At 48.0% G+C, this 23,526-nt stretch overlaps 4 protein-coding genes and 1 long non-coding RNA gene across 6 annotated transcripts; 2 read left to right on the top strand and 3 right to left on the bottom strand.

The window, feature by feature from the left end:
• Positions 1 to 2,217: 2,217 nt before the first annotated feature.
• Positions 2,218 to 6,971, top strand: LOC100827811 (potassium transporter 22). Its single transcript, XM_003557663.4, has 3 exons — positions 2,218 to 2,787; positions 3,019 to 3,369; positions 4,707 to 6,971. The coding sequence occupies exons 1-3, from the start codon at positions 2,403 to 2,405 to the stop codon at positions 6,635 to 6,637; spliced, it is 2,667 nt and encodes an 888-aa protein (XP_003557711.1). The 5' UTR covers positions 2,218 to 2,402; the 3' UTR covers positions 6,638 to 6,971.
• Positions 6,972 to 8,689: 1,718 nt separating this feature from the next.
• LOC100839665 lies at positions 8,690 to 9,861 on the bottom strand. Its single transcript, XM_003561487.3, has one exon. The coding sequence runs from the start codon at positions 9,599 to 9,601 to the stop codon at positions 9,050 to 9,052; it is 552 nt and encodes a 183-aa protein (XP_003561535.1). The 5' UTR covers positions 9,602 to 9,861; the 3' UTR covers positions 8,690 to 9,049.
• A 3,106-nt stretch (positions 9,862 to 12,967) lies between these two features.
• Positions 12,968 to 14,595, top strand: LOC112270060. Its single transcript, XR_002962371.1, has 3 exons — positions 12,968 to 13,151; positions 13,251 to 13,670; positions 14,418 to 14,595. It is a non-coding gene; the product is annotated as an uncharacterized LOC112270060 (long non-coding RNA).
• Positions 14,596 to 15,061: 466 nt separating this feature from the next.
• LOC106866601 lies at positions 15,062 to 18,112 on the bottom strand. The gene is made up of 3 exons (XM_014901982.2): positions 17,518 to 18,112; positions 16,795 to 16,890; positions 15,062 to 16,679 (listed from the first exon to the last, which is right to left on the bottom strand). Exons 1-3 carry the CDS (start codon positions 17,719 to 17,721, stop codon positions 15,264 to 15,266), a joined length of 1,716 nt encoding a protein of 571 aa, XP_014757468.1. The 5' UTR covers positions 17,722 to 18,112; the 3' UTR covers positions 15,062 to 15,263.
• An 896-nt stretch (positions 18,113 to 19,008) lies between these two features.
• Positions 19,009 to 23,040, bottom strand: LOC100827510 (uncharacterized GPI-anchored protein At1g61900). 2 transcript variants are annotated; one of them, XM_003557662.4, is made up of 8 exons: positions 22,848 to 23,040; positions 22,394 to 22,606; positions 21,651 to 22,238; positions 20,650 to 20,895; positions 20,491 to 20,502; positions 19,907 to 20,050; positions 19,390 to 19,455; positions 19,009 to 19,303 (listed from the first exon to the last, which is right to left on the bottom strand). In XM_003557662.4, the coding sequence occupies exons 1-8, from the start codon at positions 22,897 to 22,899 to the stop codon at positions 19,224 to 19,226; spliced, it is 1,401 nt and encodes a 466-aa protein (XP_003557710.2). In that variant the 5' UTR covers positions 22,900 to 23,040; the 3' UTR covers positions 19,009 to 19,223. The 2 variants fall into 2 exon arrangements, with proteins under 2 accessions (XP_003557710.2, XP_024313583.1); XM_024457815.1 differs by lacking the exons at positions 19,009 to 19,303; positions 19,390 to 19,455 and having other exon boundaries at positions 20,013 to 20,146.
• Between the last annotated feature and the right edge of the window lie 486 nt (positions 23,041 to 23,526).

Genomic DNA, 23,526 nt, shown 5'->3' with positions numbered 1-23,526 from the left:
CCTGATTAATTAATCTGATATATACGTGTATATACACGCACACGTGCACCCGTACACCTTGTTCAGCAGAACATGGCGGTCTGCATCAATTGATGTAGAGGCCGGGGATCGTTCCCCCTTTTCGAAACAAAAAACCTTGTTCAGCAGAATGTTCATGGCAACAAAGTATACAAAGAATATATATGCATTTTGACTAACAAACCGATCGACCTTACATGGAACAATAATTAAGATGCAAAAATAATCATATGCAATGTGAAACTAAGCTAATTAAGGATACCTTCCGGACTATAAGCTAATTAAGAATATATATGTTGACGAACAGATCTTTCCGAGCCTTAACGAGGTAAGGATACCTTCCGGACTATAACCCGATTCCTCGCTCGTTAGTCCAAGCAACTTCGTCGGTCCTTAGGACTAAAACCCTAGCTTGCGGAGACTCTAGGCATACTCCCTTGAGTTTTTTATTAAAGTTGAGAGTGAATGATACATAATTCCTTGGGGGAGTTTATATATGAGTTCTTCTACGATACCACGGAATTAATTTGACCCGTTCATTTTTTTAATCTAACGGCTGAGATTACCTGTTACTCCTCAGTACTCCAGCTGGGTGGAGTATCACTAGGCAGGGTTACGTACGTAAATCTAACTGGGTGGAGCTCTGGGACAGGGCGGCTGCGAACGAGACAGTGGCGGCCAGCGCGGGCGCGCTGCGCGGAGGACGGTGACGGACCGCAAGGCGCGAACAGAGGGCGGCGAGCGACGCAGAGGGTGGCGGTGCCGCAGGAGGATGCTGCCGACGCATGGCGCGAAGGGCCGCGGCAGCCGCTGCGAGGACCGCGACGGCGAGCTGCGCGGTGGGCGGTGGCGGCGCGCCGGAGGATGACGGCGGCAGCGCCAGAGGAAGAAGGGGGCGGCGCGCGGAGTGAAGGACGGCGGCGGCCATGGCGAGCGACGTGGAGTGACCCCATCGCGGCGACGGGGAGGCGGCGCCTCTGGCTCACGACGACGTAGAGGAGCACGCGGAGGAGGAACGGGGGCCCTTGCAGCACTGCCTGCTGGGGCTTCGGTTGAGGAGGCGGGAGGTCAGGCTAGGGACCGGAGAGGGGCGGCCCTGCGAGCAGTGCGGCCGGTGCCGGAGGAGGACGAGATCGGGAACCAGGAAGAGAGAGAAAGCTGATTTTTGTTTTTTAATGTGAAAAGACTGTAATGTCCCATGGCTGATACTCCATTAGTTCCGATGGAGTAATAGGTACAGTAGAAACTGACTTATATATATATGAGTTAGGGGTCCATGACTGCATTTGGTGAGAGAGAGAGCGCTAGGGATTTATTTATGAAGCAATGGAATTAATGTAGTGAGCATTTTTGTGGTAGACAAGCAAGCATAAGGTGCTTTCTACGTGTGTAAACGGAAGAAGAAGAAAAAGAGAGCATGCAGTTTGCTGGGTTAAATTCAGGAAACGCGAAAACGTACATTTAAAGGGTGGGCTGGGGCAGGTACGTACAGGGAACTGAAGAGAAGCGAAATTGATTGATCGACATATATGGATGGAGAAGACAAGAGACTGATGATCTAGCTTGCAGTCTAGCTAGCTAGGTCAATAGCTTTTTTGTCACTCAAGATGGAGCTGGAAAATCTAGCTAACTTGACTTGGCACCACTTAGGTAAGATAGCTAGCTTTAGCTTGTTGCTGGACTGGATACAACCACAAATCCAATTAGAAGCTGGTGGTATTCACAACAAATCAAATCCAATTAGAAGCAGGTTTGAATGGATCAAATCCATCGATGCAGGTTGAAATGGACAGTAGATAAGATCGATGGATGACTATGAGTAGTAGGCGCGTGATATGGAAGGAAGGAAAAGAAGAAAGAAAGAGGAATCGAAAATTTTGTTTTATTTGGACACCAAGAAATGAAGCAAGGATGCTGACGCAATGTTTGGCAAAGTGTGATGGATGTATGGAGCTAGCTAGCTAGCTAGGAAACTCAACCTCAAAAGTAAAGCACGTAGGCGCTGGATGGCAGGCAGGCATATTCATCAGGCAGGCATTATATTGCGAGGACGGAATCTGTTGGTGTATCAACGTCGTCCATCTGAAACCAGATGTGTCCACTTCAGGTCGTCATATGTACGTTCACATAGTACTATTCTACGGGTCTTCGCTACAGCCAGCCATCAACAACAAAGCTAGCAGTACGATGTATTACTGAAGAAGAATAGTCCTACTAGCTAATGTTTGGAGGCTCCTAATTGTATAAAAAGAGGCCGGGTGCATGGCTAGCTAGCTAGAGGGCTCTCAGGTGATCCATCCAGCAACCTAGCTACTTGATCATATATATACATTGGCATGCCCATGTCCCAATTCCACAGCCCAATTAGAAGTTAATTAGGATCCATGGCTGAGCAGCGGGAGCAGTTAGGTGGTGGTGGTGATGAGCAGGAGATGGTGGCGGTGGAGATGCCGGTGGTGATGCGGCAGGACTCACTGTTCCGGGACGCGTCTCGTGCGGGCGGCCATGGCCACCATGGGATGCAGCAGCCGGGGATGGAGCATTGGGGGAAGACGCTGCGGCTGGCGTTCCAGTGCGTGGGCGTGCTGTACGGCGACATCGGCACGTCGCCGCTCTACGTCTACTCGAGCACCTTCACCTCCGGCACCGGTGGCGTGGGGCACACCGACGACCTCCTCGGCGTGCTCTCCCTCATCATCTACAGCTTCATCCTCTTCACCATGGTCAAGTACGTCTACATCGCGCTCCGGGCCAACGACGACGGAGACGGTACGTATATATAATTATATACCGGCCGGCCTAATCTCATCTAGCTTGTTCATGCACCTACGGATCATCTTCATCTATTTCTCGGTCGACGATCATATATATCTTGCAAGAATCTAGCTCATTGATTGGATCAGACAGACAGTCGTTAACATGAACCGAGAAACTCGTCTTAGATCGATATGGCAAAATTAACCGTTAATTTCACCTGCAAAACTTAACTATGCACTGCAGGCGGCACGTTCGCGCTCTACTCGCTCATCTCTCGCCACGCCAAGGTGAGCCTGGTGCCGAACCAGCAGGCAGAGGACGAGCTGCGCGTGGTCGGCGAGGAAGAAGACCCCAAGCGGTCGCTGAGCCGGCGTCGGCGCGGGCTAGCGACGCTGCAACTGGCGTCCCCGGCGGCGATGCGGGCGCAGCGGGTGAAGGAGCTCCTGGAGACGAGCAAGCCGGTGCGGGTGTCGCTGTTCCTGCTCACCATCCTGGCCACCGCCATGGTCATCAGCGACGCCTGCCTCACCCCGGCCATCTCCGTCCTCTCCGCCGTCGGTGGTCTCAAGGAGAAGGCGCCACACCTCACCACAGGTAAAACCGACCGAAAAAGAGATTTAGAATTAGTTATTTCTCGATCGAGAATCATAGCCATTATATTTGCTTAAGACTTTCTCATCCTTTTCTATTTGCATGAATTTTACACGAATTTCGATTTAATCGGATGTAATAGTTATTTCGGAGTCGCCTTATAAATATATAGCAAAACCCAAAACTAATTAAACTACTTGCTGTATTAGCTAGTGTACAGTACCATCTTTAGGCTAGCTTGCAGCAATTGATTAGTAGTGTCGATCATGTGGCGTGATTTACATGCAAGCAGGGTCATTAAGGAAGAAAACAACAAGACAACATCCATATATACACGACGTACGCATCAATCGTTCTCCTTAATCAATTTCTTCTGTTTCAATTCATTTTTCTGGCCGGCTGATCAATTATAATCCATCTCTATAGCTAGCTAGGTAATATGTCTCTAGGCATTATTAAGTGAAGCGAGGACTTGCTGAACACATATATATACATCACTGTCCAGCAGTTAGAGATCTCACGGCCAGGCAATTAGCTAGCAGGCGTATTACGTTATATACGTAATAGCTAGCATAGCCTCGATCATCATATATCTCGATCTGTTGACGACGCCGCCCGTATGAACTCATTAAATAACCATCCGATCCATATATATGGACCATGGATGCAAGTCTAGCTCCAACAGATATGATGGACACAGATCTGTGTACGTACGTCGTGATTCGTACCAACAACAACAAACACTCACTGTTCATATCTGCTGAGTTCACACTACGTAGGTAAGTGCAGTACTGTGTGAGATAGATGTAGCTAGGTGTAGGCGCGTACACACCTGAAAGTCATGGCCATCGATCCCCTTCCTTGTCACGTACCGCTTGTTACGTTATTAGCTAGCCGTCGAATCGACTCTCACCACATCTACATGTATGTTCAATTCTTCTCGAGGCATTAATGCAATGATGGTACACTCTTGCAGTGTCAAAACATCAACCAACCATCAATTAATCATACTTCCTCCCTCCAACAAAAAATGTCTTAGATTTGTCAAAATTTGGATGTATCTAAACATGACTCAATGTATAAATGCATTCAAATTTGGTCAAAGTTGAGACATCTTTGTTAGACGGAGGGAGTATACTAGCACTAGCACTAGTTAATTGTGATCGTCATTACAAACATAGGCATGCATGTACACAAATATAGCAAACATATAGTTGTTTTTTTTCAATCCTGTGAAACAGATTAATCTCACAAGAAAACCTGATCAAATTGAATGCTACTGATGGAATGTGATGTTGAATGTTACTGATCAAATTGAATGTGCGATGATATATGTGCAGACCAGATCGTGTGGATGACGGTGGCGATCCTGATCGGGCTGTTCGCGGTGCAGCGGTTCGGCACGGACAAGGTGGGCTACATCTTCGCCCCCATCATCATCCTCTGGCTGCTCCTCATCGGCGCCGTGGGCGTGTACAACCTCCTCAAGCACGACATCAGCGTGCTCCGTGCCTTCAACCCCAAGTACATCTACGACTACTTCCACCGGAACAACAAGTCCGCCTGGGTCTCCCTCGGCGGCGTGCTCCTCTGCTTCACCGGCACGGAGGCGCTCTTCGCCGACCTGGGTTACTTCAGCATCCGCTCCATCCAGCTCAGCTTCGCCTTCTTCCTCGTCCCTTCCGTGCTCCTTTGCTACGCCGGCCAAGCCGCCTTCTTGAGGAAGTACCCGGAAGAGGTGGCCAACACGTTCTACCGGTCCACGCCGGAGATCCTCTTCTGGCCGACGTTTGTTCTGGCCATCCTGGCGTCCATCATCGGCAGCCAGGCCATGATCTCATGCGCCTTCGCCACCATCTCGCATTCGCAGGCCTTGGGGTGCTTCCCCCGGGTGAAGATCCTGCACACCTCCAAACAGTACCAGGGCCAGCTCTACATCCCGGAGGTGAACTTGTTCCTGGCATTCGCCGCGTGCGTGGTCACCGTGGCGTTCAAGACCACGGTGGTGATCGGCGAGGCGCACGGCATCTGCGTCGTCCTCGTCATGCTCATCACCACGCTGCTGCTGACGGTGGTGATGTTGCTGGTGTGGAAGGTGAACCTGGTGTGGGTGGCCGTCTTCTTCTCGGTCTTCGCCGCCTCCGAGTCGGTGTACCTCTCCTCCGTGCTCTACAAGTTCTTGCACGGCGGGTACATCCCCGTGGTGATCTCGGCGGCGCTGATGGCGGTCATGACGGTGTGGCACTACGTGCACGTGAAGCGTTACGAGTACGAGCTCGAGCGGGCGGTGTCGCCGGACAGGGTGGTGGAGATCCTCGACGGGGCCGGCGACCGGCTACGGAGGGTGCCCGGCGTGGGGCTCTTCTACACGGAGCTCGTCCAAGGGATCCCGCCGGTGTTCCCGCACCTGATCGACAAGATCCCCTCCATCCACGCCGTGCTGCTCTTCGTCTCCGTCAAGCACCTCCCCGTGCCACACGTGGACGTGTCGGAACGGTTCCTCTTCCGACAGGTGGGGGCCTGTTCCGACAGGGAGCACCGGATGTACCGGTGCGTGGCGAGGTACGGGTACCGGGACCCGCTGGAGGAGGCCAGGGACTTCGTGGCGTCCCTCGTGGAGCGGCTCCAGTACTACATCCGGGACGTGAACCTGTACGGCGTCGCCGTCGACGTGGACGCCAGGGTCAGCTACCCGAGCTCCCGCTGCGACAGCATGGCGGCCACGTCGACGCGCCGCGCCAGCAACCACAATGTAATCCTGTTCTCGGCGTCGGCGTCCTACTCGGAGAGCCTGGCGCTCGCCAGGGCAAGGTCCACGTCATCAGGCGCCACGGGCAGAATGAACATGAACATGCCATCGTCAGGGTCTTACACGGAGAGGCAGTTATTAGGGAGATCCATCTACGCGGAGGAGATGATGACGCCGGCGGAGTCCTTCTCGGAGCTGTCGGGGCGGCACCCGCTGGCGGCGGCGGCGGCTATGGGGAGCGTCAACTCATGCCAGCAGCTGTTCCAGGCGGCGAAGATGAGCTTAGAGGAGATGGCCAAGATCCAGGAGGAGCAGAGGTTCATCGAGAGGGAGATGGAGAAAGGGGTGGTGTACATCATGGGGGAGAGCGAGGTGGTCGCCAGGCCGCATTCCTCGCTGCTCAAGAAGATCATCGTCAACTACGCCTACGCCTTCCTCAGGAAGAACTGCAGGCAGGGGGAGAAGATGCTCGCCATTCCCAGGTCGCAGCTGCTCAAGGTCGGGATGTCCTACGAGATCTGATTCGATTAATTAAGCTAGCAGCTCCTCCCTGCCTCTGCATTTCATCTTCTGTTGCGTGTAAGGAAGGAAGGAAGGACTGATGCTTAGGTTGCAAGTCCTAGCTAGTGTATTGTACTATAACTGTATATGTACGTACGTAGCTAGCTCTCGGTGGCATCCGTGTATTAATTAATTAATTGCCGTCCATCTTTCCTCTCTGTACGTAGTTGGTTGATTTTTTTTGCTTTGCGCACTTCGTTGATCAATTCCTCGATCCTTGTAATTTGCTATGGACGACGTATATATGGTGTTGTAGACACAATTGCCGGTAATAATTATGTACTATCAGGCATTACACGTACGGGGCGCCAAATGAACTAGAGACGGGCAAAATTTCCGATTGTTTCAAGTCCTGCCCTGCGCTGTCATATACTCCATCTGATACATAAAAAGCATAATGGTCCAATTGGTACAAAATTTGTAGTAAGTTATTATAAAATGGACGGCACTTTTTACGAATCGGAAGGCCGTGGCTGCAATTGGTGACCGCGAGGGGAAGACCAGCAGCGATTGGGGGATGCAATCAAAGGGGAGATAGATACTGCCTCTACGAAATCACAACATGGCACAGATCGAACAAAATTGGGGGTTTTCAGAGTTGACGATTAATCGAGTGCACCATATACTCGTATATGGCGATTGACTGGGATGCGACGGCGGCGGCGATCCGTTTCGTTCCGTTGGTGCAGGCAGCAGTGCACCAATTGGTTCCTGGAACCGGCCCATTATTGGGGCTTAGGTTTTATGTATATGGACGGCCTGCTACTTTGAACCCAACTATCGATCCGTGCAATTCTAAAAGAAAGGCCCATCCGCTCAAAAGAAGAGAAAAAATAAAAAAGGCCCATGACCAGGTCGTTGTCTGACAATCCATCTTGTTAGCGGTGCGTCCCCATTCCTCTGTCTGATCTGTGTGTGTGTCCCTGTCCATGTATACCTGGTTCAGCGACAACGTTGGGGTTCTGTGCGGCAATTAGCGATAACAGAGTTGGTTAGACCGAGTGCCTTCCTTCTCAGTTTGTAAATTTTGTGTTTCGCTGTACGTAACTCTGTAAAACTCTGAGGCTTTGGCTCCGTTTCAATTTAAATTCAGCTAGGGGCTTCTCCTCCTGAGTTGGTTCAAAGACGCCCGAAAAATGCAACCACTAGATGCTAGTGGGAGGAGGCAGCGCAGATGGATGCAAAACAGCAAGTCACTTTCTCCGAAAAGGTGTGTCTGTCTGTGGTCTTGTATGGATTGCAGTGAATTGTAGCTCTAGCTCTAGCTAGCGTCCACCGGAGCAGTGAATTGAACGAGCAGGAGCAGCAGAGCACACGAGCACAACAGTTGCTCCTTGCTGTTCTTCACTGTGCTCTACTCGCTGCTTGGTTAATTGTCCCTGTTCACTCGCATACATACGTACAACCAGCCTCGATCAGTCTGAAGCTTCGGTCAGCAAACTCAAAGAACTGAAGTTCGTTCGGTTAATTCGGTCTCTTGCCTCGGTTAACAGAAAAACCTGAAGAACCGAAGTTCATTGCTGCATCTTTAAAATTTAATGTTTTCATTGCATGTTAGATGATATTTATTCATTACGTGTGCCTGTGTCACATAAGATTATGTGTTTCTTTTTTCGTGTAACTTAAATCTATTTTCTGTTGTAAGTAGAAGATTGAACTAAATTTGTTTTTATTATTTTTTTTTGCTGTAAACACAATGTTCGGGTAGTTGGGTTCCGAACCGAAAACCGAACCAAATTTTCGGTGAACCGAACTTTTGGTTCTCAAAATTTTTAAGATAACTTCGGTCCTCATATTTGAAGAACCGAATTTCATGAAAACCTGAAGAACCGAACTGAAATTTCGGGTATAACCGAACGCGCACCCCGAACAGTGGGTGTCGCTGTCTCTTTTGTCTGTCCTGTCCGTCAGGCTAAAATAATACTGTATGCGTGGGGACGTCTTTCCACTACTCACGGGGGCCGGGGCGACGACAGTCTACTACTGTTCACCGGAGCAATCTGTCGGTCTTTCTTAACATTACGAATTCGACCTTAATTGAGCACTAGCAGACAGAGAAAATTAGGAGCAACCGGTGGAAGGAACTACAACATGATTCAGACAGGAGGTGGTTCGTCGGGAGACCAAAATTCGTACATGCAGCCTTGCAGCAGCTACCCCATATACACTGCTAGCAAACTATAGAATTCACTAAAGAAACATCTTTTCCCGACCTAATAATAATAAATAGCAATCACAATTGAGGTAGCAATCGAGAGGGATTACTGATCCAGCTAGCAGGTGCCCGGCCGGCGATGCCGACGAGCTCGCAAGCAATTGAGACAGAGCACACGATGGATCAGGGATGAAGTGCAGAAGCGCTTAATGAATCAGCTAGCCGAGGAATCCGGTGTTGCTCCAGACGGCGTCGCGCACCCGGCTGAGGTCGCGGCCTTTGAGCGTCCTCCCGACGCCTTCGAACACCGACGACGACCCGCGCCGGGCATGCTGCAGGTACTCGTGCGGCGCCACCCAGTCCGCAGCTTCCTCCTCCTCGCGGCAGCTGCTGCTCGGGAACGAAGACCTGCCGCCCAGCAGCCACTGCTTGGCCGGCACCTTGAGCGGCGCCGCCCCTCCCACGACATTCTGATGCTGCTGCTGTTGCTGGTGGCGCGTTCCTGCAGCAGCCTCGAACGCCAGCGACAGGCCGCCCGCCGTGACGCGACGGCCGCCTCGACGGTGCTCCTGCAGCTCTGGTTGCAGCAGCGTGTTGGTGTTACTGCTGGAGCGGGTGGAGCAGTCGAGCACGGACCAGACGTCCTCCTCGTCGAGGTCCGCCAGCTGATCGGCGCCGGAGCCGGAGCTCACCTGATGAACAACAGGGTACAGCAGCCGCTCTGATCCGTACCTGCAGCTGCGGCCCTGCACCTGCTGCTGCTTCCCCATCACGAGCAAGAATCAACCCCTCCACAGCTGCTATATATGGGCCGGTCGATTGATTGATGGCAAGAAAAGAAGAATCTTGATTAATTTGCAGGCTGCCTATAAGCTAGCTACTCGATCAAGCATCATCCGTACTGTCTGTATGTCTTTTTTTTTCTCTTCTAAATCGAAAAGGAAAGGTACGTAAGAAAGGAATTCAAGTCTTGAGGTTGGGAGACGGGAATAATGAGCAAGTATAGCAAGCCACCGGTCAGGCCGGCTGCCTGTATTTATAGCGTGAAAGAGCAAATTTTGGTTGGGGAGAGAGCAATATGACGTCAGTCGCCCGCATAGACGGTGGGACCTACCCACGTGGCTGCCAGCGTGGGGTGGGGTCCGCACACTGCATGCGTTGTTGACTGACGTGGTGCCCTACCCACTCGCAGGGTGCCACGCACGCATAGCACCATTACACGGTGGAGCCCCCCGAGATGCATTGCATGTAGAGAAAAAGGCTTTTTTGTACAGCCAGCCTCAGAGTGAGCACAAATTCAGACCAATATCTCTTCAACTCAATCAACGTATCGACATGTCATGTGAACCATCATATACGAATATGTATTGCATACAAAAGTAAGCTAGCCAGCCCTTCGATCTACGCACAGTAGCTAGCCCATCAAATTTATTCTTGCCCACGTAGTTTTATTTGCTCACTGCCTCAGTGCTTGTTACTACTAATCATGCAATATATCTCTATTTTTGAACTGTTATTGTATATATATGCACTAGCAGTACGTGGCAGTGGATACGCTGAGACATATATAGTGGTCGCTGAATTGAAATGGCAGGGTACGTACGTACAGCGCAGAGCTATATATCGACCCAAAAGCAATCTCCAGCCAGCCCTATATATATCTTCCCAACGACATGCGAGTTTGGCCGCATGCCTCCCTCCCTGGCTACAATAATATATCAGTTGCCCGTTCACATCAAGCACACGTAGTATATACATATTTTTTTATCAATTTCCTTGCATTAGGATGCAAAATAGTTAGTCATCTATCCATCATTTATTTTTTGCGGATAAAGTCATCTATCCATCATTGTCTCGATCGAAACCCAACCATATAAAACCAACCAACCAAATTTTACACATAGCAGTATATCTCAATGTCTGATTGAGCTAGCATTATTAGCTAGCTAGCTAGTGGCCCACTCTTGAGTCTTTGATCGATTGCAAATATTTTTTGTTTCAATAGCTAGCTGCTCCGTGTTACTTACATATAGTCTCCTTTCTCTTTTCGATCAGGAGCTTAAAAAGGATGGATTTATCGGCCTCCTCATCGAAAGCGGCTTCCAATTATATAGTACAAAATATGCAAAACAACCGAGCCCACCTCTTTCTCTCTCCCCTCCCTAGCTTGGACCAAATTTATATGTCCCAAAAACATGGGTTTTAGGCTGTAAATTCTCATTTACATCTTCAAATTTTGAATACCAACTACAGAAATTCTCGGCCCGCCCCTTTGTCTACCTCTCTTGTTTAAATATCTCTTTGTGTATGGCACATGTATGCAAGTTTTTTCTGACAATTAATTATGGAAACATCATGCATATGTTGATTTTTGGAAGGTTTGCAGCCACAACTAGCTCTCACAGGGTCTAGCTATATAGCTGTCCACACACTTTCCATGGCCTTTGGAAAACGTAGTGATGATGGATTGGTATCATTGTGCCGGCAAAACCAAAAGAAGCTTCTACACACAAGTTGTTGCCATGATCAGTGATTATTCTGTAGAACCTGCGGCGCACATAAAAGATTTCGGATGTAAAGTATTGAAGAAAATCCACTATAAGTGATTGAGATTCCATAGGCTAGCTAACATCATGGACATGTCATGATGTGACATTAAAGTTGATTAGTAGCTTATGTTGTTGTCTGGCATGCATATGCAGTAGTTGATGAACCAGAAAAATATTAAGCAAAGCCTACATACACACAGCAAGCACAGTTTTTACATGAGAAACCTTTATCTGTTTGAGACCATGCTAGCTTGGAATCAGTTGAAGCCAGGGCACGGATAATACGTACGAAGCAGGCAAACAATTCATTTCTTTGTGTGCAGGGATGTAGTCTTTTTTCCCGGCTACGTAACATGTTAGCTAGCACTCCAGCTAGTAAATTTAGAGCAGCCGGAAATAAAAAGACTGCAAGAAATGAATAACGGTGGTGCAGGGTCACATCACATAGATTAGATGCAGTATACACAAGGACCGGATCTTCTTGTTCCGAATCACCATTACAATAAAATAATATCACTTCCGCCGTGCCATTGGGTGGACGACGTAGACCACACAAAATTGAATTGAATTATAGCGAGAGCTTAACCCATTTTTACATATATAGATCCAGTGGATCTTATCATTTCTTCTTCCTGTACTGGTAATATTTTGGTGAATATTCAGATGGTGACCCCTCAGGAACAAACATCCATACAGCTCGAGCTGCAGTGTCGTTCAATCAAACGACTGTGTGACGGCTCTGGTTCTTCCCGTGGTTCCGGACGACCCCCCAAAAAATAAAAAACAGAAATTCGGGAACAAGATGATTGATTGGGCCGGGGGAAGCTGACAGCATGGGCCCGATCTACCTCTTGGCTTTTGTGCGTGCGTGCGTGCGTAGGGTGGGCCAGAGCCAAAAGATTCCATTGTCTCGGGGGCCCACGACGCGGTGAGGTGGTGGGCTCGTGCTGGGCCTCGCGTTATTGGAAATCGACACGTATGAATAGTTGCTCCGCTTGGCTGGACCTGGAGACGATGAGTCCAGCTAGCCTGAGCATGGCTTTGGATTTATCTCTTGAGTAAAAAACTTGTTCACTGCGTGTTACCGTCGCCAAAAAGGTTGACAGCCTTCACTTCAGTTTCATACAGTAACTTTCAGCTAGCTAGCGCCTAGCGGCCAGAGTATAATATATGCATACTTATCATTTTGTTGACCAAGCATAAGCATTTTGTTTTCTTCTGTACACTATTTGCAGCCGTGGATGTATATATAGACGGAACGATCCGCTATTTGTTACTCCGTAGTATCTTTCACGACCAGAAAAAAAAAGGATCTTGCACGATTTTTTTTTTTAGAACATGCACGATCGGGTATCTGTTGACCAAGCATAAGCGTCGTGGACACTGGGCTTCGGGAACTCATTGTCATGGATCACAATTTCTGGCCTGGGCTGGGCTCTGCTTGGTGACAGGGGCCCTAATCATCTGAAAGTTACGTTCCTGCCACTACAGCCCACAGGTACTGCTGCTTCACTATTTTGGCCCATTAAACTAATGTACAGTACCTTCTCCTCTCTTTTTTTCTCGCCGCCGCCGCCGCCGCCTTCCCCCGTGTCTCCTTTGCGTCCTTGGCTCAACCGACATGGCTGCTGTTTCCTCGTGGATTCCGCCTTCGCTTCCCGATTCCGACGGCTACGACGGCCCGGTCCTCCTCGACAGGTGGTGCTACATCGCCGACCTCCCCAACGAAACCGTCGCCGCAGGCGAAACGAGCACCGGTCTGCGCATCGAGGTGACCTTCCATGCCTCCCGCAAGAGAGCTGAATATTACCACCCCTGTTATTTCCTCCTATGTCGAGTGGGTGCGCAGTTTTAACTCGAGGAAATCCAGGGTGGTGGTCACCCGTGATGGCTGGAAGGCCACAACTTGGAGCATGCCACTGCGGCCGGTTGTTGGTTCGTCGGAGGGCAGCTGGCACCTTGATTGCGAGCTTGACAGTAAAAATGTCACCTTGGATGCCAGCGACCCATGCCCTTCTTTCCTGTCTGTGCTGAGCCGCTCCGAGATCCCTCGAAAGTTGAAGGAACTTCCAATGGTGTACCCAACCATAAGTATGCATGACGATGTTGTTTACTTTCTTTCAAGAAGCGAGCCCAGCCACATGGACAAGTTGGAAGTGGTGTTTGCTATTGATACGAGGAAGGGAACGCTGCAAGGACTAGCCGAGCTTGATGTCCAGAAGGACTACTATTACATGCCTGCCTTCTGCACGTACCAGTGAGATCTGCAGGAATCTCAGGAACGTTGCAGGTAACTTGCTTTCTCTCCTGGTAATGTGTTTTTTTTATGTGCGAATATATGTATGAATGCCATGTTTAATTAAGATCTAGCTAGTCTTATTAGTTGGTACTACCTTTCTGGTTTCACTAGGGTCTAGAGCTTTGAAGAGCAACTTAATTCTGAAGCCATGTATAGGCTTGATGACAGTGATGCAATTGATACGAGTTGTTCTGTACAGTGTTGTCCAAGATGTATATCAGTTGATTAAACAAATCCTGGCAATCCAATAGAATTAAGTTCATGAATCGTGCTGAGCTGAGCTGAATTTGTGTTTGCGCAACCCTTGCTATGAAATGACAGCAAAACTGTTATGGAAGTAGAGAATTCAACAGTTCGGGTTTGTTTAACTAATTGTGGTGGAATTTGGTCAAATTGATAGCAATTAGTACATTGAAAACATGGCAACGTTTTAGTGGCAGAGGATATGCATCCAAGAAATTGTGTTGAGCCTGTTACCGGCCAAAAGTAGCACCTTATGCGACATGGTATAGAACATTGAGGTTGCATTTATGGTTAATTTTGGTTTCAACTTTATTAATAGTAATACAGATGACCAAAACCAACCAGGATTTGATTCTTGCTTGTATTTTTTTTTGTTTTGCTATTAGTTAGTGACAAACATGAGACTTGCTCTTGTTGATAAGAAAATGTAATTATTGATGTAGAGTTTTTCTTTCCCTTGTTCAAAACATGAGCTATTCTCTTTGATGCATGCAGGCAACAAGTGAAGCAGCAGTTAAACCAAGTGAAAAACAAGATCTGAGCTGCCTGTGAAAAACTGGTCAGGACAAATAATGCCAACCTGTATTGGCACCTGAGTAGGAAATGGTTGTTAAATAAATTGATTAGGAAAATTATGTATGAAACAATTATCTGGATTGTGTTGCTTGCAAATCTGTACTAGTGAACTTGTGTGCCTATGGGGCAGCTCGTGCGAATTGCAATTTGGTTTTCCCTGAACAATGTTTGGTTTTAGTATTATTCGTATGCACTCTTTCTCCTTCTATGTCATCTTCATTTTGTATTGGCACAACATCTAGTGGGCTTTGGGAACTCATTATCATGGATCACAATTCTCAGTTGCTGGCTAGCTAGCCTGGGCTCTGCTTGGTGCTAGGGGGGCCCAATCGGCTGAAAGTTACCTTCCTGCCAGAGCCGACAGGTAGAACTATTTTGGCCCATGAAACTCATATCTCCAGAATCTTTTTTCTTTCTCTCGAAAAGGAAGGATTTTATGACGATTATTTCTCAACAACAAAAAACTGTCTGGCTTTATTGATTCATCGAAGAAACCTGTTGATCGATTTGGCAGCTTTGTAAGTTGCGGCAGCTAAAAGTATCGGACGTGTGTTGTTTGTCCCTTGTTCTGAACTGAACTGAACTGAAGAATTTGTACACACACATATCGATCGAATCTTAGTTTGGTAATACACCATCAAAATCCTCTCTATATAACATTTGCAGATATACAAGCTAACCTATTTATGTATGTTTGTTCAAGTTTAATCAGATCATATATGTCATGAATAATGGTCTCTGTATGTACCGGATAATTAATCAAGCTTAGTTGTGCTTCGTCTCGTCATCGATTCTGGCCTCCATGAGCTTCTCCTGCAGGCTAATCTGCTTCAGCTTCAGCTTCTGCTTCTGTTTCTGATCATGTTCGCTTCTTATCTGCTGCTGCTGCGAATGCGAGTAGGAGTAAGGGGAGGACATCGCCGCCGATGACGAAGCAGCGCACAGCTCCGGCGCCGCAACCGGCGGCAATGTCGCCGCCGCCGCCTTGTGATCTGAAGACGATTTGAGCTTCCGGCTCTCGCTGATGGCCGACCTCCAGATCCTCTGTATCAACGCCGTGTTCTTCTTCCCACTCCCATTCCCGGCCCCAGCAGCGCTGCTCGAGGCGGCGGCGGCTGGAAGATGCCGATGCTCGAGGCGGCCAGCTTTGCCGTTGGACAACAATGGCGACCCTTGTGCACCCACCGGCAACGAGCGAGAACCGCTGCTGCTGCCGCTGGTCCCAGCCGAAGCACAGGAACCCCGCCGCCGATGATCGCCGTCAGAGTCGTCGAGCTTCTCCAAGAAGATGTCCGTCGCGGGGCTGACGGAATGACCATTGGACCTCGCCGCCGGACTAGCGCCGCCGCCGCCATCATTAGCAGCAGCGGCGCTCTCTTCCTTCCTGCGAAAATGCTCGAACAACACCCGATCCTCCTCATCCTCCCGATCGGAAGGACGATGGCTCCGGCTCCTGCACCCGAGTTCATGGCGGACGGAGGCCGTCTCGCCGAGCAACTTGGCCTCCCGCATCACCGAGCTTCCGCCGCCGCTCCCGCCGCGGCGGAGGAGGAAGGCCTCCATCTCGGCCTGGAGCCGATTGATCTGCGCGTATTTCTGCTCCAAGGCGACCCTGGCGTCGGCGAGCTTCATCTGGACTCTCTCCTCGCGCCAGAGCTCCGCCATCTGCAGCATCCGCCGCTCCTCCTCCATCTCCTCTCTCAACGCCGCCAGCTCCCGCCGGAGCAGCTCCACCTCCGCCCGCTCCTCCTCCATCATCTCCCGCGCCGCCCGCTCCATCGAGCGCCGCTGCTCCAGCTTCGACTCCGACAGCCTCGCGTTCGCCGCCTCCAGTTCCCGCCGGTGCCGCCGCTCCGCCGCGAGCTCCTCCTCCAGCGCGGCAACCTTGCGCCGGGCCCGCCGCTTCCACGAGGACTTCTCCTCGGATAGCTTCTGGAGGAAGCGGTCCAGCTTCTTTTTCGTGGCGCGCTTGTCGTGCTCCAGCTCGGTGATGAGGGCGCGGGCCTTGGCGAGCTCGTCAGCCATGAGCGCCGCCGTGGCGTGGCGGTGCGCGTGCGCCGGGAGCCTGCGAGGGTCGTTGTGGAGCTGGTCCCATTTGGTCGCCTTCTCCATGGAAGAAGATGCTCCAGCGTCGTATTCATAGGAGGCCGGTAATTCCATTTCCACCACGCACGCGTCCATCTGATTCAGGAATTAACGTGCTCGATCATGTTACAACTGTCGAAATTGTTTATTTACGAGCATTGCATGAATGATCGATGCAGGCAGGCCAATTAAGAAGAAGAAGACAGTATACCTTGTCTAAGATGCAATGGTTTCTGCATTGGATCCCAACTCCAAAATTGCAGAGTTTCGCCGCCGCCGCCTTCCGTCGGTATGATCGGGGGCTATGCTGACCATAAACAAGTTACGTAGATCATGCATTGTTAGCTTGATTCAATGAGCCTATTTGGATATACTACTAGAAATTTGGAGCATAGCATTCAGGGTTAGATATATGTTGTGAGAGATTGTACAACCTGATGCTCTGTTTTGGGGATAATATATGTGCTAACTGATCGATGGAGGGGGAAATGGTGGTTCATTACCGAACAAGCATGCTAACTGAATCACTTTTTGAACCTTTTCAAGCAGAATATGACAGAACAATTGTTTAAGGGAATCCAAGACAAACACAAGGACGTAAAAATGATCCTAGAAGTGAATAAAATGACATCTAGCTAGCTTGACTCTTGAACCTAAGCTAACCTAAGCTTTTTTGGGATCAGGTCAGGGGGTCAAAAGTGACCCCATTGTTTATGGAAAGGAAAGATCAAGAACTATCCATCCATCCAACCATGGCCGAAAATGCAATGTACCCAGCAAATTAACTAAAGCTTGCAATGCACAAACATATCCAAATTCCAAAGTCGTAATTTGATCATCCAAGATACTTGAACGAAGAACAATCAATAAGAATCAGAGGATCACAACAAGACATTCGACCAGAGCCAGAGAGAGAGGAAGGAAGGCGGCGCACCGGACAACCGTGGTGATGGCGGCTGACGGCCGCCTGGCGCTCGGCATGGCGCAGCCTCCAGAGGCCGGCGGCGAGCCCCCTGGCCGTGGCCGTGGCGCCGACGAGCCCCGCAGCGGCATTGTGGCGGCGACGGCGGCGCGTCCTCCGTCGGCGGGGACGAAGAGCGGCGGCGGAGGCGGAGGAGGAAGAAGAAGGGAGGCTCATGGGATCACCGGATCATGGAGGAAGAGAAAGGAGATGATTGGTGGCTGTTTTTTTCCCCTTCCTTCCTTCCTTCCTTTCTTTCTCATATTCTCATCTGCATGCACATGCCATGTGTGAGCAGCCGCAGACCATCACAGGGACCAAGACGCAGACAGATCACAGATCAAGCCTCCTCCTTTTCTAATTAATTTTCTTCCTTGGGTAAATCCAAGAGAGATCTACAGAAAGAGCATGCATGTCATGGATGATGATCTGTGACTGTGCTTTGCTATTTAAGATTCTCCATCACCTTGTTGTCCATCTAGGAGTACTATTATTCCTCCGGTCCACATTTTCATCATGTTTCTTGCTTTCAACCCCTCTCTCCCTCTCCCTTTCTTCTTCTAATTTTACTCAATCGATAAAATAAAATTTTACTTTGCCAGACTCAACAAAAGAAATTACCACCAAATATAGCTTCCACCTTTAAGAGCACATGCTACCATTCCCCAATGTTCTTCTGGAAATGAGAAATGACCAAGCTTGCCTAGATGCAATGTACTGGTCAATTACACAGCATAATATATGGTTGGTGCTGTTGATGGAAGTGACCAAGGTAGCTACTGCTAGCATATAATCCAGGGGAATATTATACCCAGGATGGTAAAGTACAAGAGGAAGAAAAGAGTGTTAATTATCAGCTGATTGATGGACAAGTGTTGGTGGTGTGGGCTACAAGGAGATTTGGATCATGGCCGGCCCTGATTTATTAAACCAGATCATACTGTACTACCTTTCCACTAACTGATCATTGACTGATTGTTTGATTTGGTCCCCCCCCTTTAATTCTCTGTTCATGCCATTAATCTGCTTGTTCACAAATAGTCCATGCATGCTGCTTAATCTAGTGAGATGTGTGCATGTTTGTTTAGTTGCTGGTGTCTAGCTAGCTTGCTGTAATCTCAGCTTGACCAATCTGTTGTATCAATCCATATGATGTTTATGGAGAAACAAAGCAAATCTTTCACTATCTGTTTGTAGAGCTTGCTTATCTGTACTGGCACATGCATGGGTATCTCTTAAATGAATGAACCAATATTGATCTTTTTCTGCATGATTATCCAGACTAGTAGACTTATCATTAATTACTTGGTGCCGACACAGCAATCCAGTCTGTATGCAACAAGACAGGCGATCACATTTACTAGATGAGATGAGAGCAAGGCATCAGCAAGTCAATAATTAACAATATAAATGTTAACCGATGGTAAAAATCCATCATAATGTGAGAAACCCATCAGACAGCAATTTCAATGTAGGATTTTAAATTTTCTCTTCTCTGCTCGCTGTACAAACGAATAATAAATTTAAGAATACTATATTGCTAACATTTTCATAGCTTACAACAAATTACACTGATAGCTACCAGTTACGATGCTTTGATGCGATGACCAAGCAAAAACTCCGGAGTTCAAAATTCGAACAGCTCTCTTTGATCTGAATAATCCGCAAATTAAAGTGCACTAAACTTGTAGTAAAAGAGCAAGAAGAAGGGTGCCCAAACAAATGACTAGGTACAGCTCCATTCTGTTCTGGTTGACGCCTGCAAAATAAATTATAACATTTACATGTTCCGAATATTGATGCGTCAGAATGAGGAGAGAAACATTCAGCATGTAGTTAGCTTACCATTTTGCGCCGATGTTGCTGCAGGCCTCTCTGGAATAGGAGTAGGAGGAGGACTGGGAGAAGAAGCTGAAGACAAAATGACCAAAAGTAAAGTGAGAGCCTAACATAAATAAAAGCAACAGACACCGCAGGAAGCTTGTGACACATTGCAACTGTAAAGGCATATTTAAGATGCTCCAATTGTCACAACTCACAGCTACTTAGCCCAACTGTTCGTAACACAGAACTTCAGAAAGTAGGATTAAAGTTGTATTCGGTACAAGCAATTTAATAACCGCGAAAATTAACCCGCCTATACAACATTGTTTCAGTAAAAGGGCAATAGATTACTACAGCAGAGTCTTTTCAAAGAACTACTGCAGCAGAGTTAGGTAGAAGGTTTCAATTTGCAAGCTCATAACTTGTAGACTTCTCTGCTGAATAATACATTTTTTAGAAATGATCAGAAAAGATCTAGTGTGTACATCATGTCAATATAACAGCTAATTGGAATAAGCGCCTCAAGGAGATAACATACATTTATTGCATGACGAAATCGATGCTTGCAAAGAAGATGGCCATGGGGCAGCGATGTTGTCATTCAGATCACATGTGAAACTAATCCCAGAAGAAGGGTCAAAGGATGCATCAGAGGGCATACTAGGAAGAAGGCATCCAGATTCTGTATCCAATCACAGAGAACAAATCAGCACCACCAATGAATATCTAAAATCTATTTTCATACAGTTTTGCATACTAGGAAGAAGGCATCCAGATCCTGTACCCAGTCACAGAGAACGAATCAGCACCAATGAATATCTAAAATCTATTGTCATACAGTTTTGCAAGTTTAATGCTGCGAAATTTAATGTAACTAAATGCACATCAAATAAGTAATGTTTCACTGCAAAATTAGGCAGCGGAGACTTGTATTGGTTATGGGCCAGCAAATATCTAAATTTACTTGGTTTCTTGAAGCATTAATAAAATTAAAATCACAACGTGGTATGTCATGAGAAAAATCGAAATCATTTATATGTTTCGGAGAACGTGAAAAGGCACACTAACAGTAGGCAAAATACACTAGGCAAAAGATATAAAAACTTGAAAATGTTAAATTACCTTGAGATCCAACTGTTTGCCAAATCGTTGGGAAGCCAGTCAAACGCACATGAATGGAAGAAACAAAACTCATCAATCCAGTTGTCAAGAATACATAAGATGGAAACTAAAATGTGATTATAATGAACATAAAGAAATGAATGATACTGTCTAACTTACCTTGAAGTGAAAAATCCTTCAAACTTGTTTGGCATGAGCTGTAGACATTCATGCTGACATTCATCATTTGCAATTTCTTCCCAAGGAATGAGGCACAATCTAAAGCTTGCAAATTTGTTATGAAACTTTGCTTTTGCAAGTGAGTCACATAACTTTCCATTGCCTTGCAACATACAGTACTGTTCTTGATTGTACCACTACACTCTTTTGCCACCTTACTTGTGTCTGGAAAGCTTAACGGACAAACTGGAAGGTTGAAATGAAGAAAAAATATCCTCAGCATGAACGTTACTAGCAGCGAACAGAAATCAATGTAGTAAGGTATGTAGACAAAATTTAGAAGTTCTTTAAGAATAAATACAAATGTCCAGGTATTTCACCTGTTCATGGCAATTATACAACAAACTTTTGTAATCTATCAAATATACATTCATGACTATTCTTATGTACTACTGCACTAGTTTTTATTGTTTTCATATAATTGATCTGTTTGAGCTCTATCATACCCAAAACCTTAGTGTCAATGGCCCATCACATTGTGAGAACCTGCACATATTGCTAACATGAACATTGAAGAGAAAAACTCAGGCTCCTACTGAGTTATATGCCTAACTTCACATACTAGCAAAGCATTCCAACGATCCAGTCGGTCAAACAAAAAATTTGAGCACCCATGTAAAGAATATTTGATGACATCATGAAAACTTGAGTAAGTTAAATCTTCCTGGTAAAGAGGTAATGGCACAGTGACAAGTCAATGCTAATGCTATTCAACATCAATATAGTTTTCAATATTCTGTCCAGGATCTCTGACAGCAAGGGGCATTTTTACTATTCACTTTAAAAAGGGATTAAATAAAAACTAATCTAAGAATGATTAATTCTATAAACAATCTAGCAGATCAGAAGGACGGTCTATGTATGTAGTCATTCTAAGAGTAAGATGTACTCGCTGATCACACAATAGTGCACATTTAAACAATTTGTTAGTCTGAATATACCTCCGTTGACATTGCAGTTTGATATCTGCCTCAGCATTTTTGTCGCGGATGACGGCTCAAGCCTGCTGGCTAACCATCTCAGCACAACATTCCTGCAACTGTCGACTTTGGTACTCCCATTGTAGCTTTTCAACACGGCGCCCTCCTTGGCAGAGATCTTCTGGGCAGCATCGTTTATAGCGGTCTGGCATGTCTGGGTGCAGCACTCATTGACAGGATCCACCTTCTGACAGGCCTCGAGGAGCTTCGATGAGTCGACGGCGCTCTCAAACGCATCAACGCTGCTAACGGGGCACGATCCCTCGGTGACGTTGGAGAGGTGAACCGAGCAAATGCTGTGGAGATTATCGCTCGCTCCCTGGCTCAAGAGCAGCTGCTGGACATCCGAGAGGCAGTAGTTGGCAGCGGTGGGATCCAATGCGAGGGAGCCCGTCTGCTTGCTCGACTGCCCCATCAGGATGGTGATGGTGGCCTGGAGCTGGGGGCAGCAGATGACATTGGCCAGGAGCGGCGCGAATGAGGCGAAGCAATCGACGGCCGTGGTGGTCATCAAGCCATCGATGGCGCTGAAGTTCAGCGAGCATTTGCCTACATTTTGGAGTGGGAGGAAACTGAATTCACACACCTTAACACCAGCTTGACACTGACAAACTAGAAGCCACTAGTAGTACACTTGCACTGCATTGCATCCATCTTGCATTGCTTCCCATGGAAATGCAGTAAAGAGGGTTCGTTCATTATACCTGACAACTTGGGCGTGGTGTTGTTGTAGAATGGCGCGAGAGGGGTAGGCGCGAGGAAGGGGACGAAAGGCTTGGGAGAGCCAGCCGGCGAGAGCTGCGGCATGAGGCCGCCGGCGCCGGCGCCGTCTTCTTCTTCCGCGTGGTCGATCCAGTGGAGCGCCGGCCGGCCCTGAGCAAACGCGGGGCCGGAATTCCCCAGCAGCCCATGTAAACCTGCACATTGACAAAATTGGCAGCGCAAATCAGTCGCTTTTTCCTGTCTCTGAAACTGGAAGAATCCCAGATAAAATCCCTGCAGCTACAGATCAAAACCGAGAACCCAGCACGGAGAATGCAGCCGAAGCTGGAAACCAAGCATCCATAGCCCGGCGGCTGGGCGCACTGAAACAATTTGCGGAAAAAGGTGGGAAGAATCAGAAGCTAGCTAGGCAGCGGATGAGCTGCTAGTACTCACAGAGGCAGGAGAGGAGAGCGGCTGCGCCGAGGAGCCGGCCGGCGGGCCCCATCCGGCAGCGGCAGGGAGCAGCGGGGGGCGGAAGCGGCTGCAGCAGCGACGAGGGAGGGAGGAGGAAGAAGAAGAGCAGAGAGGAGCTGCCGCTGCTGGCTGGAGAAGAAAGAAAGGGGAGTGGAGAAAGTGGACACCTCGGGAAGCGTTACTAACTGCTACGGGTACCCCAGTTATGATCCTTTTATTACATCGCCATTTCTTTCTAATTATTCACATATGGGGAAATATTACTACTCCTACTAAACATAATGCTACTACTATACTCCACTAGCTGTTGTACTGCTAGAAATTATGTTGTCCATAAATTCTGTAAATGGTATTAGTACCACAGGCTGTAAGCCGATTAATACGGTAGACCCGTTCGTAACTCGTAAGACATGCATGTAAGATCAACTTTGCCATAAGTTTTTTCTTTCTTTTCCGAGTGACCGACTGGAGCATTGTCGTTTTGTTAAAAATAAATAATATGTATTTATAGATGAAACCGTCATGCTATGAGGTGAAACATGCCAAACCCCCCGAAATTTCACAGGTGTATAGATTGGAAGCATATGCTACGCTCTATGTCGAGCTGCCGAAGACCTGGTCCTATTGGATGATGTGTTCGTACGCGAGATGGGCCACC

This window comes from Brachypodium distachyon, chromosome 1 (assembly GCF_000005505.3).
Source record: "Brachypodium distachyon strain Bd21 chromosome 1, Brachypodium_distachyon_v3.0, whole genome shotgun sequence".
Taxonomy (NCBI): domain Eukaryota; kingdom Viridiplantae; phylum Streptophyta; class Magnoliopsida; order Poales; family Poaceae; genus Brachypodium; species Brachypodium distachyon.
Note: the sequence above shows the minus strand (reverse complement) of the source record. Positions and strands in the feature narration are given on the sequence as shown.